Consider the following 15,654-nt stretch of genomic DNA (forward strand, 5'->3'; position numbering starts at 1 on the left):
GTAGTAGTACTGGCTGCCTGCAGCTGCAGTGTTTGCAAGAACAGCAGCCGTGACAGCATCTTAAATTTCATATAGCTGCCACCTGACTGATGTTAGAGCGTCACTGTTTATCCTGAGTAAAGTCTGAGGATCTAAGCACAGACATGGAGGGATACACCTTAAGGGACATCAGGCTGATAGTGAAATATGTAGTTCTACAGAGTTGCTTCGGTAAAAAACTGACTTTTACTGGAGAATAAGGACAAAACAGGTGTTTGAAGATAAATGTGGTTTTTAATGAAAAGACACTGACAGAAACACATGACACCCACATCTTCACCACAATCGCACCAGATGTAAACAACAGGTCAAAAACTGTGATTCATGTGCAGATGTGGACCTGGATCTGACTCACCTGGAGCTCCAGGTACTTTCTGTGATCACCATGAAGTCTGTGTAAGTTCAGTCGAGGTGACACTAAATCTGGTTTTACTGGTTCAGTAACCGGGGTCCCCTCACCAAGAGACAGAAATGTTAAAGTACCCACAGATGTATGAAAACACATCCCACTTACTGGAAGTCATTTAGGAGAAAGGTCATAATACCAAAGTAGGTTGTGACTGTGCTGGAAACAGTCACAGTGTTGAGACGAGCAGAAATAATGTAGGTACAGATTTCTGAGTCACCAAATTTCTCCAAATTGACTTCGCCTTAGTAAGTCAAATTTAGTGTGTCACTGTTTTCACTTAGAGTCAATATTATATCAGGATCTCATGCCTTTGTCTTAAAAAGCTATAACTGTGACTTACTATCACAAAACGCTGATCTATAACATCCAATATTTATTATTTAAATGCATAATGTTTCAGGCTGTGGGAAATTAAATCACCATGAGCTCACACTAACAGCTGTTGGACATTTACATCACAGGGTCAGAATATTAGGAACAGGTGTTTTTTCATCTTGTTGATGATGTGGAGAAAAATCCCAGAGCATGTTAAAATAAATTACTGGAGTAAAGATGTTAGACCAGGACAGGTGAGACCAGACAAATGTGATCGATATTCCTCTACAGGTGAACCACAAATCCACAGAGAGGTTCAGGCCAACCACAGATAAACCTGCTACCAAAACAGAAAATACAAATTCAGGCGTATTAAGCGTGCACAGTCTGACCGGCCGCTCTGCTACAGGATACATGTCAAATATGCTAATGAAGGACATTGACAGCTTCTGTCCACTCTGCCTCAGATCAACCAATCGCCATGCTGCTGCAGGTCACACGGGCATCTGCAGCTGGGAGTACTCGTCCTGCCCCTCCTTCTCCTCCAGGTGAGGCTCGGCATCATTGGCATCCAGCTGCAGGATCACAGGTCACAGGTCGCACATGAGTTTGGGCATGAATGCTCATTTTGTGTTGTGTTTGCTGCATGAAAGCATTTTAATAATTGTTCACATGGCAGTCCTGATTGCTGTCAGGCCTAGAGTTATGGAGCTGCTGTTCATGCAGCCTGCTGTTCATATCGCTGTCTGCAGAGCACTGAGGAGCATGAACGTTGACATTATGGGAAATGGCCAATAATAAACCTCAATAAAGGCACAATAAGAAATGTGCATATCCTGTATGAGGTGTGACTCACACTCTGCAGCTCTCTCCAGGTGAAAAGGCGGGGCAGCAGCAGCATCCTCACAGGTATGGTCAGCAGCAACACAAACGGGAATGCCAGTGCTGCAGCTGTTGCCATGACAACCCACAGGAGAGACAGACACATCAGCTGGATGAGTGTGAACATGTGCATCCTTAACGTCCGCACCTGCAACACAGGTAAGTCACAGAGAGACAGATGAGATGGAAACAGGTGAAGGCTGAATCTGTGCATCAATATATAATAAGACTTGTCTGCTTCTTGCTTCCATCTCAAGATTAAACAGTCAAGTCCAAGTCTCAGAAGTCCAGGTCTCAGTGTGAAGATGCATGAATACCCAGTTGGGTTCAGGGACGTTTGCTGCAGTTCTGGCTTTCATTTTTTGTCAACTCTCCACTATTGACAATAAAGACGATGAGTCCAACAAGCCTAGTTTGAGTTTTATAAGTCAAGAATCAGCAGAGCCATGACTCCAGTCCATGTCATGCAACTCTACACATCTGGCGGTGGCTGATGTTTCTGTGGCAGGTGAGGAGGTGGGGCTTACCTTGCGGACATAGTTTTGGTCGGGGTGGTACTTCGGAGGCATCAGGAGTAGGATGAGCCTCTCAGTGAGCTGGATCCCATTCAGGGACATCACACCCATGTAGAGGAAAATCCCGAACAGCACCGCCAAAGGGATCTGACGCAGAACCTCTCCAATCACAATGGATAGACCTATGGGGCAGAGCTAGGACCAGATCAGAGGTAGTCGTAGTAATCACTGTAGAAGTAGTAGCAAAGGGACTCAGACAACCATACCCACTAAAACAGCCACCAGAAAGCCGGTCACCCTCTGCTCCTTCACCTCCTGGATGCGGGGCTTGTCCCCAGGGGCAACAGCTTTGCTCATGACGGTGAGGGCATTGGTGTGGGTGACGGAGCGAACCGTGGCAGCCGATAGCCAAGGCAAGCCAAACAAAGCTGAGATTCCACCCACCACCACAATGATGAGGAGGTCCAAGTGAAAACCAGTTCCCTTCACCAGCATCCTCTCCTTCTTACTGACAATCAGCCTGACAGAGGGACAGAAAAATCACTGATTTATTCCCTTAAACGTATGTTATTGTTTATTTTCTGTTATTGTCTATTGTAGGTAAGGCCATCCAAAAAAAAAAAGACAAGAAAAAAGTGTTGTACGCTGTGATCTGAGACTCCATGAAGATGAGGATGAAGACCAGGATTGCCGGCAGGATGCTGGCACCCATCATCCACACAGGAAACTGGCCATCTGACCCCAGAGGGGAAATTAGCCAACCACGCTTCTCTGGACTGGACACAGAGAACCCAGTGGGAACGTTGAGCTTCTGTAGGCCAAGCCAACACAGAGGTTGATTCAAACATCTGATCAGTTTGCTAACCACAGGGATCTTTGTATGGGTTTCAAGACTCCGGTCTGACCTGGGTGTAGGTGTCCTCCACACTGTAGTCCACCAGCACCATGATGAGGATGGCAATGGGGACCCCAAAGTCACCAATGATCCTACGGAGCTGATGGCAGAGAAGTGAGACCTTACATTTAGACTCCAGGTGCCCCCCATGGCTGCTATATTCTGTTGGTGAATACTAATGAAACCACAGTTTTCTCTTTGTTGAAATGACAACAAAGGTTCAGCTTTTACTCACCTGCACCTGTTCCTGAAAGTGTCAGCATGTTGTATTACCTGTGCTTGTCTGTATGCAACTTTACTTCTACTTCTACTTCTACATGAACACGTGTACTGCAGTAAGTTAGTACAATAATGTTACATGTATGCTTTGATCTTCATTTGTACCTGTGAATGTACCTGTAACAGTATACACATGTACCTACACATTAATTGTACCTAAAGCTGTTCCACTATCGGTATATACATGTATCTTTATTTGTATGTTGAGACATCATGGTGAAATAGATTAGAATCTGAACCTGTGTACAGGAATAAACCATACCTGTGTGCTTGCGCTTGTTCCTGTATGTACTGTATATTTATGTATTCTCTGTACCTTTATGCACTAGCATCATCATGTACTGTACCTGCACTGTACTTTTACCTGTTCCTGCACCTGTATCCATCTGACACGTTTGAACTGTTACCTGTCTGTACCTGAACTTTAGGTACTGACCCTTCCAGGGAAGAAGGAACTGTTCTTGAACTTTCGCAGGTAGAAAGCGATGAAATAAGTTCCTGCCATTAGCACTAATGACAGCAGGGCTGTGTTGGGCTCTCCAACAACTTTCCCAGAATCCCTGGCAGTTACAGTGTAGTTGCACAGAGATGGAGATACAGAGTTGTTTCCGTGGTAACAGTTCTGGAGAGGATGTTCCTGAAAGATCTAGAAAAGATTGACAGGAAGAATAGTCAGGTCAAAGTGTGTTGGGTAGCACAAGGCACTGCTTGTTTCTACTCTGCCCACTCATCTTCCAAACTAAGCACAATAAATTATCATGACTACACATTTGAGTAAAAATCAAACAATACGTCATGTGGGTCCAGATCATGTTTGCTGCTCTTGGTCCATGACCTCACCTTGACCAGTTTGGCGAAGGTCTCGTAGATGAAAATAAGTGAGATTAGGAAGGAGAAGATCTCCTGAGTGAAGCGGGAGACGAAGCGAACCAGGATGCTTCCCTCAAAGGCCACAGTGAGAAAAACGATGAGCACCAACCAGAAACCAATCCACACTCTCCCCGTCAGATACTCAATCCCGTTATCTTTACAAAACTTCAAAGAAACAAATACTAGGTTGGTTTCAGACGACAATCAAACCTTTGGGTGAATTGTTGACGAGTAGACTGTAAGAATCTACACAAGGCAGGAACAAAGGCTGTTAATGTAATCTGGATGGGATAAAAAAAAGGACACGTGATCATCTCGAGATCTGCTCAGTTTTAACAACTGTGAAAAACAGCAATGAATCAAACACTTCAGCTCAATTGTCAGGTCCTACCCAACTGTGACACCTAAATTTCAGGGGGTGTGGTACCAGAAGTTCTCTCCATAATGAACCTTAAGAGTTTATCTGCCACCACTGTTTTACTAGAGTTAGGGCAATCAACCAGGCACACAACCAATCAGTTTCAAATGGGGAGGCATAGCCATCACAGCAGAATAAATAGTAAAGAAAGAAAATTGGTCACAGTAAAAACTGTTGCTGTGTTTTGTGGATGACTCAGACACTGCTGTTAGACAGGGGCACTTTTTCTGAGGAGAGACAGTATATTGACACAGGGGAATACTGTTTGTGTCAGGTGTGCTCACGGTGTAGAAAGCCTCTTCAAACACCAGCAGTGGTCCGGAGAAGCCAATCACCAGCAGAGGCTGAGCACCCAGCACACTGAACACTATGCCCTGCATTGCTGTGGCAACTATCAGCTCCGACACACCAATCAGACCCTCCGTTTTCTCTCCTGCGTCAAACAGAGAACACGGATCCTCAAGAGAAGACTTTTGAAATCTATATTACAATTTTTGCTTAGCGTTTGTTTCAGTCGATTAAACTAGTCCAACCAAACTTCCTCAGACCATCCAGTCTCTGTCAGTGTGTTTTTGAGTCTGGACTTACCTAGCAAACCACCAAAGGTGATGGCAGGTGACAGTGCAGCAAAGTAGATGAAGATTATGGCAGCCATGCATTGTGGGTTCAGAGCATCTCGGATGTCACTGAAATACTGTGGATAGCGATGAGCCACGTCTTTGATCAGCCCACCAAAAAGGCGACCGGAACGCCTCAGGGGCTCTTCGCCTGGTTTGGAGGGAACCAGCAAATCTGAAAGACAAGAGCATCATACAACAACAGTAGTACCACAAGTGCTGATGTTGTTGCTGATGGTATTATCACACAGCACCATCAGATGTTCACTGTGCAGGACAACAAGTCCATAAAGAACCCACAAGAGTTCATGAAGAACTATTTTCAGAGGCCAGGAGAAGCAGGAGTCCTGTAGCAGATGGTCTAACCCCCACATACCCCTGATCTGGGCAGTGTGGAGTCAGTCTGGGATCATATGAAGGGGCAGAAACACTGGGACAGCCTGAATCTACAGAAGAACTGTAGCAGCTTCTCCAAGGTGCTGCAAAGTCCCAGGGGAAACTCCCTGAAATCAGTTTCAGGTCCAACCAAGAGAACTGTTGCTGGTTTAAGGGCGAAAGGGAGTAGTGCAGATTCTGATTAGATTTAGGTTTGCTTCCCTTTACTGTGTTTTGGATGAAGGTAACTGATACAAGAAAAACTATTTATGTCATTTATATTAAAAGCACGAAGTTAAACTTCACAGGTCACCAGTTCCAACAGAAGTTTTAATGTTAATTCAGCAACACAACCTGTGACAGGATGTGGAACAAAATACTTGACGTATCTATTTACAAGCATTGAAACTGATAGAGGGGCATATTAAAAAAAAGCTAAGAAATATTTGGATCTATTGACCTACTCTCTCTGAGTTTCAGTTAAATCCCAGTGTCTCTGATTTCAGTCAGGCCAGGTCAAAAAATCTAATCCATAATTGGTGACAAACTATAATCGTTAACCTAAGTATAAGAAGAAGATAACTGACATTCATCCTGTTGAATGCTGGTCTGTTTCTCCTGCACTTTGCCGCTCTGCTCCTCCTCCCTCTTTCGAAGTATTTCTCGTTGGAAGCGAGCGACCGAGTGCAGCAGTTCATCCCCGCCGACCTCAGAGGGCGGCAGGACAACGCTGCAGTCCAGGAAGCAGTTGATGGCTGTTAACAGGTCCTGACGGTCGTCAGCCTGGTACGCTGCTTCATGGAAGTGCTGAAGGAGCAGACAGAGGTAGAATTTGTAATCACATTACATGGGCTCAAGGCAGCTGCACAACAGTCATCAGTATCTGGCAGCAACTGGTATCACATCCAAGAAAATTAGTTAAGTCTGTGAGCACTCACTTTGTCTGACATGAGTGTGGAGATGGAGCGTCCAATCTGGTGGTAGTCAATGTTAGAAGTGGGTGGACCCAGCAGGAGGAAGAGGAACCTCACAGGGACAGGAACCTCCAGAACAGAATCCAGCAGGACAGCCTCCTCCAGCCGCACAAACGCCATGGAAGGCTGGTCCAGGAAGCCCACACTGCCTGCAGACACAGCAGAGGGTGTAGTGAACCAATGAAACCAGTTCCTCAACACAGGAATGGGGTTGAAGGATCATGTGCACAGCAGAGCATGAATGATGCATACCTACGAGGACGACAGTGGCCTCAGCTCTCTCTGGGATCTTTTCCATCAGCTTCACCTCATATTTGGATCTGGAGTGGCAAAGAGCTGCAGCTTCCCTCTGGACACAGTACTTAACAATGTCATACATCCTATCAAACTAGAGTAAAGAAAACATTCTCTGAGACAGACTGAGGAGTTAGGATGAATTAAGGCTCTGTTTAGTCTTGCATGTGAGTTAAAACCAGAAACAGTAAAATGATATAGTTCACACCTGGAACAGTTTGCACCAGACATAACAACATTACACTGACACCACTAACATCTTAAAAAGAAGAGGAATCATCATATAGCTCAAACTGAAGTCCCACCAGTAAGGATAATTATGAGGCATTTGATCTTTCTCCTGCCACTGCTCTGCTAAATGCATCCTGCCTGTCCCCATGTGGCCTCGCCGGTTGGACTGTCTGAGGCTTAAACTCCTGCCTGCTCGTCTGTCTTTCTTTTACCTTGTACTTTTCTCCATTGGCCTCTCTGTGATTGCTTGTGTTGCTGCAGGGCTCTGATTGGCCGTTGTGTCCGTCCATCAGGGCGGCCATGTTGGCTGCAGAGATGTTCTTGCTGAACCAGCTGTGGTCCTTCTCATCACTGGGGTGACTGATGAGTCAACAAAGAAATTTATGTATGAAAAAATGTTGCGGTTCATGTCCGGAGCAGCAGTGGGGTGATGATACACTGTGATGTGGATGGACAGATGTAACATGGGCATGAACCTGTGTCGGAGCAGCAGAGCTCTCAGGACATTGGCTCGGTCTTCAGCTTTAATCTGATCTGAGATCACCATCTGCTCCACCACCTGCTGGGCGATCCCCGGCAGAGTCCTCTGCTTCAGATCCAGCAGCACCGCCCCTGGAAACACATTTAACTAGAGTCTCTTCCTTTTCCCATGTAAAGTATAATGTGTCTTAAGGGTCAGCTTTATTTCCCATTGTTATTTCTTTTTGCAGATGATACTCTGTTTTACCTCTGAGTCTGTTGAGTGCTGTAAAGAGTTTCTTATTTCAGATTAATATCAAAAGCTTTACTAATGGGATAATGCAATTATTAATCAAAATAATACGAAAAATATTTAAAGAATCCATCCAGATCATTACACCAGCCTGCAGTGTTCTGTTTGACTTTTTAACATCTTATTGATAACATTTAAGACTCCTCCTGGTGTGGTTCACAAAATTTCTGACCTTTAGTTCCCATACAAGTCTGGAAGAAGGAGGCTTTATAAAACTAGGCCTCTGAGTGCTCCACATGAACGCTGTTATGTTATCACTTAAATTAGTCCTTTGTTTTACAAATAAGGACAAATACAAAGGAGGTGGTCCAGCTATTTAGTCCATTTAAGGGTTTGTGTGTGTTTTCAGGAGCGAGCACTGTCATCTTCCTACCCCTCTTCTTCCTCCCTCTTCTCTTCCTTCCACTACTCTTCCTCACCATGAGAAATTGTTTTCCGGAGCTCCAGCAGGGAGCGGAAGGACAGGGAGGCAATGTGAGGCCTCCCCCAGCGCTCTGTCTCCTCATTGACCTCCTCTTCAAACTTGATCCATCGAGCCGTTTCCCTCCACTGCAGCTCCTGGTTCCTGTCGATTACCAGCTCGTTCAGCTCCACGAACACCTGCCAGAAAAACTCGTCTTTGTCACTAACAAGGACAGGTACATTTTGATTTCCTGAAGCTTCACAATCACAACATTTCTAACTCTAGTTCTGATGAGGTGATTTTCTAGGTTTTTGTTCTTTTTTCAAAAACCAGCTCCAGACGCTGAGAACAGTCATCACTGTTTACAGTTTCTGAAGGAACAAAGAGTCCACTGGTCTCTTCTCTGGTTCCAGCTTCTCTTTACTCTCAGCAGCGTCTGGAGCTGTTTTTTGGGAAAAGACGGGCCTCCCATTGTTGGTGAGGAAGAACCATGTGAGCCAGGTCAGCGGTGTGGCTCCCTGCTGTGTTTTTAATAGTTTTTGGACAACAATGGAGGTCTATGGCACAGACCCATAAGCTGAACCAGGTTCTGGATTCACACACATTACGCTGAGGAGACCAGATTCATTGGTGCTGTCAGTCTCTGGATGGGATCTGGACACACACACAGACTCACTGGCTGCTCCTTTAACAAGTTTTTAAAATGGTGCACCTCCCTCTGGGGGTGTGTCCTGTTAATGTCAACGTGCAGATTAATGTTCCCACTCTTAACTACACACTGTGGACACTCATTTCCATGAGACTTGCCCCAAACTTCAATGGTTTTTTACCTGGATCCTCATCGTTACCTTAACCACACCTGCCTACAGCCAAACCAGAATGTAAGAGTTTGTCTTATGGGGACCTACATGTTGTCCCTGAAGAAGCTGAGGTCACATATCAAGTACACACCCTCACTGTATTCCACCAGGCTGATCTAAAGCAATTCCTGTTACACAAAAAAAGTGATTACATGATTATAGATGTTATTCTGTATTTTTCTAAAAATAAAACCCTCAGACCATCAATGTGTTTGTCTCTCAGCACCTTCTGCAGTCTGCTGTCCCTGTTTCACTGGAGCAGCTCTACATGTAGTCTGGCTGCAGCCTTCCAGTAAAGTGTGTGCAGGTTGTGTTTTCCAACAGCAGGAATATGATGACGCTGCAGGTATTAAGGGTCGGGCTGTGGCTTTGATTTAATGATTATGGTACTACTACTGGTCCAGTTAGTTTCCTCTACAGTGAACCAATGAACAGGAAAAGAGGAAACTGCAAACACTCAATTACCAGCTGCAGAAATACTGGATATTTATTCTGGATACGTCCACAATTAACTACATAAATAACAAGTGAAAGAACATTAAGATAAAATGGTCCAATGGAATTTTGCAATCGGCCCCATGCAGAGACAGGACCAATATTAGCACTTTGTTTAAAAAGTGCTCTATAAATAAAGGTTATTATAATTATTATTAGTTACCTGCTGTACTGGGCTCTGGAGGTGTACCTAATAAAGTGGTCACTGAGCCCAAGTGTTTGTTTGGAATTTACACAAAAAAGCAATAAATAATGACCTGACAGGTATTTTCTGAGATAAACCAGATTAAAACATGCTGTGGCTTAACCAAACCAGTACAAATAATTCTAAACTGGGCTGAACCAGGATAAATACATGAATCGAAACTAAGACTTCACTGGTTAAACCAGAACAAACCAGACTAAATAAATCAGCATGTACCTTACTCTGTCGACTCTTCAGGTCCAAACCAACCATCCTGAAGACGAGACGAGACTGAGCCACCTGAGAACCAACTCTGAGTTCACCTCCCTCTGTCCTGACTCCACCTGTCTGACTCCACCTGTCTGACTCCACCTGACCGTCTCCACCTGTCCGTCTCCACCTGTCCGACTCCACCTGTCCGACTCCACCTGACCGACTCCACCTGTCCGACTCCACCTGACCGTCTCCACCTGTCTGACTCCACCTGTCTGACTTCATCTGTCTGACTCCATCTGACTGACTCCACCTGTCTGACTCCACCTGACCGACTCCACCTGTCCGACTCCACCTGACCGACTCCACCTGTCTGACTCCACCTGTCTGACTTCATTTGTCTGACTCTATCTGACCGACTCCACCTGTCTGACTTCACCTGACCGACTCCACCTGTCCGACTCCACCTGACCGTCTCCACCTGTCCGACTCCACCTGTCCGACTCCACCTGACCGACTCCACCTGTCCGACTCCACCTGACTGACTCCACCTGTCTGACTCCACCTGACCGACTCCACCTGTCCGACTCCACCTGTCCGACTCCACCTGACTGACTCCACCTGTCTGACTCCACCTGACCGTCTCCACCTGTCCGACTCCACCTGACTGACTCCACCTGTCTGACTCCACCTGACCGACTCCACCTGTCCGACTCCACCAGACCGTCTCCACCTGTCCGACTCCACCTGTCCGACTCCACCTGTCTGACTCTACCTGTCTGACTCCACCTGACTGACTCTACCTGACTGACTCCACCTGTCTGACTCTACCTGTCTGACTCCACCTGTCTGACTCTACCTGTCTGACTCTACCTGACTGACTCTACCTGTCTGACTCCACTTGTGTGAAAGCAGCGAATCAGGAGTTGGTTCATGTAACTGAAATAGGTAATAAAATGGTAAAAATGGGCTCTGACCTCGTGGGGAGTTCGGTCCGGTTGGAGGTGATGGAGCTGTGACTGTGTCTGGCTGCTGGTCTGTTCTTTGGTGATGTGTACAATTGGCCCTTTGGAGCTCCGTCTCACCAGGTGACGTCGAACTGCTGGAACATCATCCAATCTGTGACCTGATGGGATGGGGTTAGAGGTCAAAATCTTTCTTTGTGGCTCTGAGTCTTTGATTTCCCTCCTTTACTGTGTCCTTCCTTCCTTCCCTTGAGCAGAAATCACCCTGTGGTCTCGTGGGAACTTTCTGCCATCTAACTTTGTTTCAGGCTCGACTGAACAGCTGCGAGAGGAACCAGTAAGATGAGACCTGAACTCTGGATTAACCAGTCCTCTTGGACACAGTCACACAGGTGCACTTATTTGCAGCTCAGTTTCAGGTTTCTGGAAAATGTGATTTTCTCTGACACAAAAGTTTTCTAACTTTCTCAGAAAGAACCCACACAAACAGCCAATCACGTTCCATCATTCAAGGTCAGCTGACCGGTGCTCACTACCTGCTGGAAATGGAAAAGTGACCACAGTGAATCACAGACTGACAATGTTGAATTATATTTCTGCAACTGCAAACTAGATATAACTGGTTATGATTAGTGGGAATTATTTGTCTTGGTAATATTCATTTATTCCCTTTTTCCTTTTTCTTACCTAAACACATTTAAGCACATTACTTTACACTTTACACTTTACACTTTACTACCTGAGTATTTCCACGTGGTGCTACTTCATCCTTGGACTTCACTACATGTCACATCCAAATCTTGTACTTTTTACTGCTCTACATTTATCTCAATTCTTTTGTATTTAGATCCCTTTCAGATCTAAATACAAAATATAATACACTAAAATACTACCTCTAATTTTCAGTTTGAATTTACATTAAATTTTACATTTCTGAAGAAACATTTTTTTAAAAGAACATGTCCAACAAATCTGGACAAGACCTGCACATTCATGTTCAACAGCTTTAAGAGTCCTTTCAAATAAGGATTTTTTTATCAGTACTTTTTAGCCAGTACCTGCACTTTTACTTGAGTAAAGCCACTTCAGGTTTTGTGTCCAGTGAAGTTCAAACATCCAAGAGAGAAAAGTTCAAGTGAAAATTCACATCTCAAAGTAGAAACCGAGCAGCTCAGGTGACTGTCCACTGGTCCACATGCAGATTAAACACTGAACAGAGACAGGTGAGCACTCACCGCTGGTCCACCAAAGCACATACTGACTTCATGTTCAGCTGAGAGACCGACAGTCATGGAGAGCCAGGACCAGGATCACAAACAGCAGCCCAGTAACAATAGACAGAGGCAGTGGGCTTGGGTGTGGGACAGCAGCATTGTGTTCCGGTCAGCAGCAGCTTCAGGCCACATGATGAGACCAACAAGTTACAGAAACCTCTTTCATGTTGACAGAAATTGGTCAGTCTGTCCTGAAAACATGTCTGAATCAACGTGACCCCAGTTCTACCCAGTGCCGCAGTGCATGTTGGGCAATAATTACATGCGTCTGTAATTCATTTGGTCTTGGTAAATGGTCTTACGTGTTTCCTGCACTCGTGCACTCGAATTTGGTCATTAAGCAAAAAGTGGGACACAGTAAAATGTCAACCTGATGATGGAGCTGGATGAAAAGTCACCAGAGGTTTTCCTGCTCATCCTGATGGTTTTGGTCTGGACCATAGTGCTGAACCGGATGATATGTTTCTAATATTCTGACCACTTCATGTTTTTAAATAGAGAGAGCAAACTGTTAGAAACAGTGGGACCTCCACCCACTACAACCTCAATAATAAACACTTGTCTAACTGTGCAGGTGTATCTGAGCCTGTTTGCACTCTCTTTATGTTGCACCAGTCTGATGTTGGTGAAGTTGGCAACATGTAAATCATGGGTAAAGTTAAATGTAAAGTCAAGTTCAGTGTAAAGGGCAAATTATTTGTGCAGGAACATATAAAAGTTCTATCTGCATACAAAGTTTAAAGCTAAATGTCCTCAAAGTTTTGTGTGATATTTTGTAGCAAAGGAAAAATAAGGTATTAATTGAATGTACAGTAAAGAGTCAGATGTAAAGCGTCACAGCTGCCTGCACAGTATGAAGTTATGTATACTGTGTGGAATACACTGTGGGAAAATTACAGTAAAATATATAAATAAAGTTTTGCAGTTTGAAGTTGTTTACTGACTTTTGATGCCGTCCAGGTCAACAGATGTCAGCAGTTCAGTCTCATCATCAGCGGCAGCGCTCATCATAATGCAACCCGGCGAAAGGCCGTGGTGATTGGTTGAGATGGTAGACGGGTCACTGCGAGAGGGCGGGGCTTCAGATTAAATGGACTAAGCTGCAGATAAACACAATTAAAGGCCCAGACAGGAAGTGTGACACCAGAGCATGAAGCTGTGCTCCTCACCTGCAGAGCAGGGTTCTCTGTGGCTCTTCTCCATCAGTCTGACCGTGGGACTCTTCTTCACCCTCCTCTTCCTCATAGTCTTCTTCAATGGTGATTGCAGTGGTGGGCGCGGAGCCCCGTCTGCTGTCCTTCCTGCTCTCATTGCTCCTCTTCCTCCTGCTGTCAGCCGGAGGTTTGGACAGAGGATGATGGATGTGGAGAGAAGAGTGACGGTGGTCTGCAGCAGGAAAATAATTTATATTAATATTAAATCATCCATCCATCATCTGTACCCCTTTAGTCCTAACCAGGGTCCCAGGGAATAGCTGGAGCCTATCCCAGCTCTCTTTGGGTGAAAGGCAGGGGTCCACCCTGGACAGGTCCCCAGTCCATCACAGGGCCACATAGAGACAAACAACCTCACACACTCACACTCACTCCTATGGGCAATTTAGAGTCACCAATCAACCTGACATACATGTTTTTGGACTGTGGGAGGAAACCAGAGTACCTGGAGAAAACCCACACAAGCACAGGGAGAACATGCAGACTCCACACAGAAAGGCCCCTGATGGGTTTCAAACCAGGAACCTTCTTGCCGTGAGGCAACAGTGCTAACCACTCACCCACCGTGCCGCCCATATATTAAGTCGTTAACATTAAAATAATGTTACATGCATAGGAGAATGCAGTGGCCTTCAAAAACCTGTTTATATGCAAAAACCCGAAGATCTGTTCCACTATGGCGTTCTCCAAGGACCCTGTCAGTTAGAAGGCACATTCCCATTAATGAAAAACTGGAATAAGTAGAACCTCGTCAAACATTCTTCAGCTTCATTAAAGATCCAGTTAGCATCTCTGGACCTTCGTGAAGGACTCCTACAACCACAATAAGATCTGTAGAGCTGTTTGATCAAATTTTCCCAATAGCTTAATTAACCTGGAACCCCACCCCACACATAGGATCCAGAACTGCTGGAACCTGGATTCAATCTTGAAAAAGTAGAACCCCCTTTAAGAACCCATGAAACTTTATTAAAGTTCTCAGAACCTTCTGAGATTCTTCTTGTCGTTGTCACAGACCCTTGCTTAATAACCAAGAGCACAAACTTTTCCAGTGAGCTCTAGAGCATCCAGGAAGATGGTGGAACCAGAAGAAGTCCTCTAGGATCCCTGAAACCTACTCTAAACTTCTTTAAACAGCCCAAAATTTATTAGTACCAAACAACTAACGGGCCTCTGTAGTGGTTCTTGACAAACTGAAACCTCCTCAGTAATGTTTAAAACTTTCTCAAAAATCCTCAGAACCACCTGCAACTTTGACCCCCTAAAGATCAAACCCCCAAACCACCTAAAGATCAACACAACAAAGACCTTTGAAGTTCTGGCATCTCACCTTCAAAGTCCTGCTCATTGTAGACTCTGTGTTTCTCTGGCGGACTGGGAGCAGCTGGATGAAGAATCTGCTGGAAACGCTGCACATCAAAGGCCTTGTTCAGGTCTTCCTCTTCCTCGTTACCATGGCAACATGAAGCAGTAGGTACAGAAAGTGACTGCAGAAGGAGATGAGGCGGAGCCAGTAACACAGGTGAGCAATAAGAACTTGTTGTCACCATGGTGACATCATGAACTGATGTTCACAACCACAATAATATCACCTCTTCACTATGAAGCAGTTAATGACACAGGTGTGAATATTGATTGATCTGACTCACTGCAGACAGAGCGAGGGCATCACCAGGACCCACAGAGTTCAGTTGTTGGCTCATGGTCAGTGGTCAGAGGTGCTCAGCAGCAGAACCTGGAGATCAAAAACAATCACAGAAGAGACCAACGTGGATTCAAAAACCAGGTCTGAGAACAGGTACTCAGAAAGAAGAGGAGACAGAATAACATGAAATCCCTATTTCTGCCTTCAGAGGGTCAGATTCATTTTAAGGTGATTTTACTGAATCAACTGTGCAGATAATCCATACAATACCCTTTGGCAGAACAGCTGAATTAACCAAAGACAAATACAGCTTATTTAATAGTAAAGCACCTGAACTGTTCTTTTGTAAATATTAAACAGATCTTTAAGGTGTAAAAACAAATAAATCCATCAATATATTCGATTTCAATATTGATTCTTTTATCCAAATTAACCTGATTAAATCAGTGTAATTAACCAGCTGGTGAAACCAGAGGTCAGACTCTCAGGTAAAAGAATCAGACTGGATCAGAGCAG

At 44.9% G+C, this 15,654-nt stretch overlaps 1 protein-coding gene across 2 annotated transcripts; it reads right to left on the bottom strand.

The window, feature by feature from the left end:
• Positions 1–272: 272 nt before the first annotated feature.
• On the bottom strand, positions 273–13,304 carry slc4a2a (solute carrier family 4 member 2a). Of its 2 annotated transcripts, none has more exons than XM_026313712.1 (18): positions 13,224–13,304; positions 11,018–11,166; positions 8,305–8,485; positions 7,590–7,725; positions 7,333–7,473; positions 6,841–6,968; positions 6,553–6,737; positions 6,202–6,421; positions 5,211–5,414; positions 4,907–5,055; positions 4,175–4,369; positions 3,771–3,980; positions 3,066–3,155; positions 2,805–2,971; positions 2,427–2,680; positions 2,173–2,342; positions 1,620–1,793; positions 273–1,338 (listed from the first exon to the last, which is right to left on the bottom strand). In XM_026313712.1, the coding sequence occupies exons 1-18, from the start codon at positions 13,288–13,290 to the stop codon at positions 1,258–1,260; spliced, it is 2,901 nt and encodes a 966-aa protein (XP_026169497.1). In that variant the 5' UTR covers positions 13,291–13,304; the 3' UTR covers positions 273–1,257. The 2 variants fall into 2 exon arrangements, with proteins under 2 accessions (XP_026169497.1, XP_026169496.1); XM_026313711.1 differs by lacking the exon at positions 13,224–13,304 and adding an exon at positions 12,064–12,275 and having other exon boundaries at positions 6,841–6,937; positions 7,326–7,473.
• Positions 13,305–15,654: the final 2,350 nt, after the last annotated feature.

Source organism: Mastacembelus armatus, chromosome 17, assembly GCF_900324485.2.
Source record: "Mastacembelus armatus chromosome 17, fMasArm1.2, whole genome shotgun sequence".
NCBI classification, from domain to species: Eukaryota; Metazoa; Chordata; class Actinopteri; order Synbranchiformes; family Mastacembelidae; genus Mastacembelus; species Mastacembelus armatus.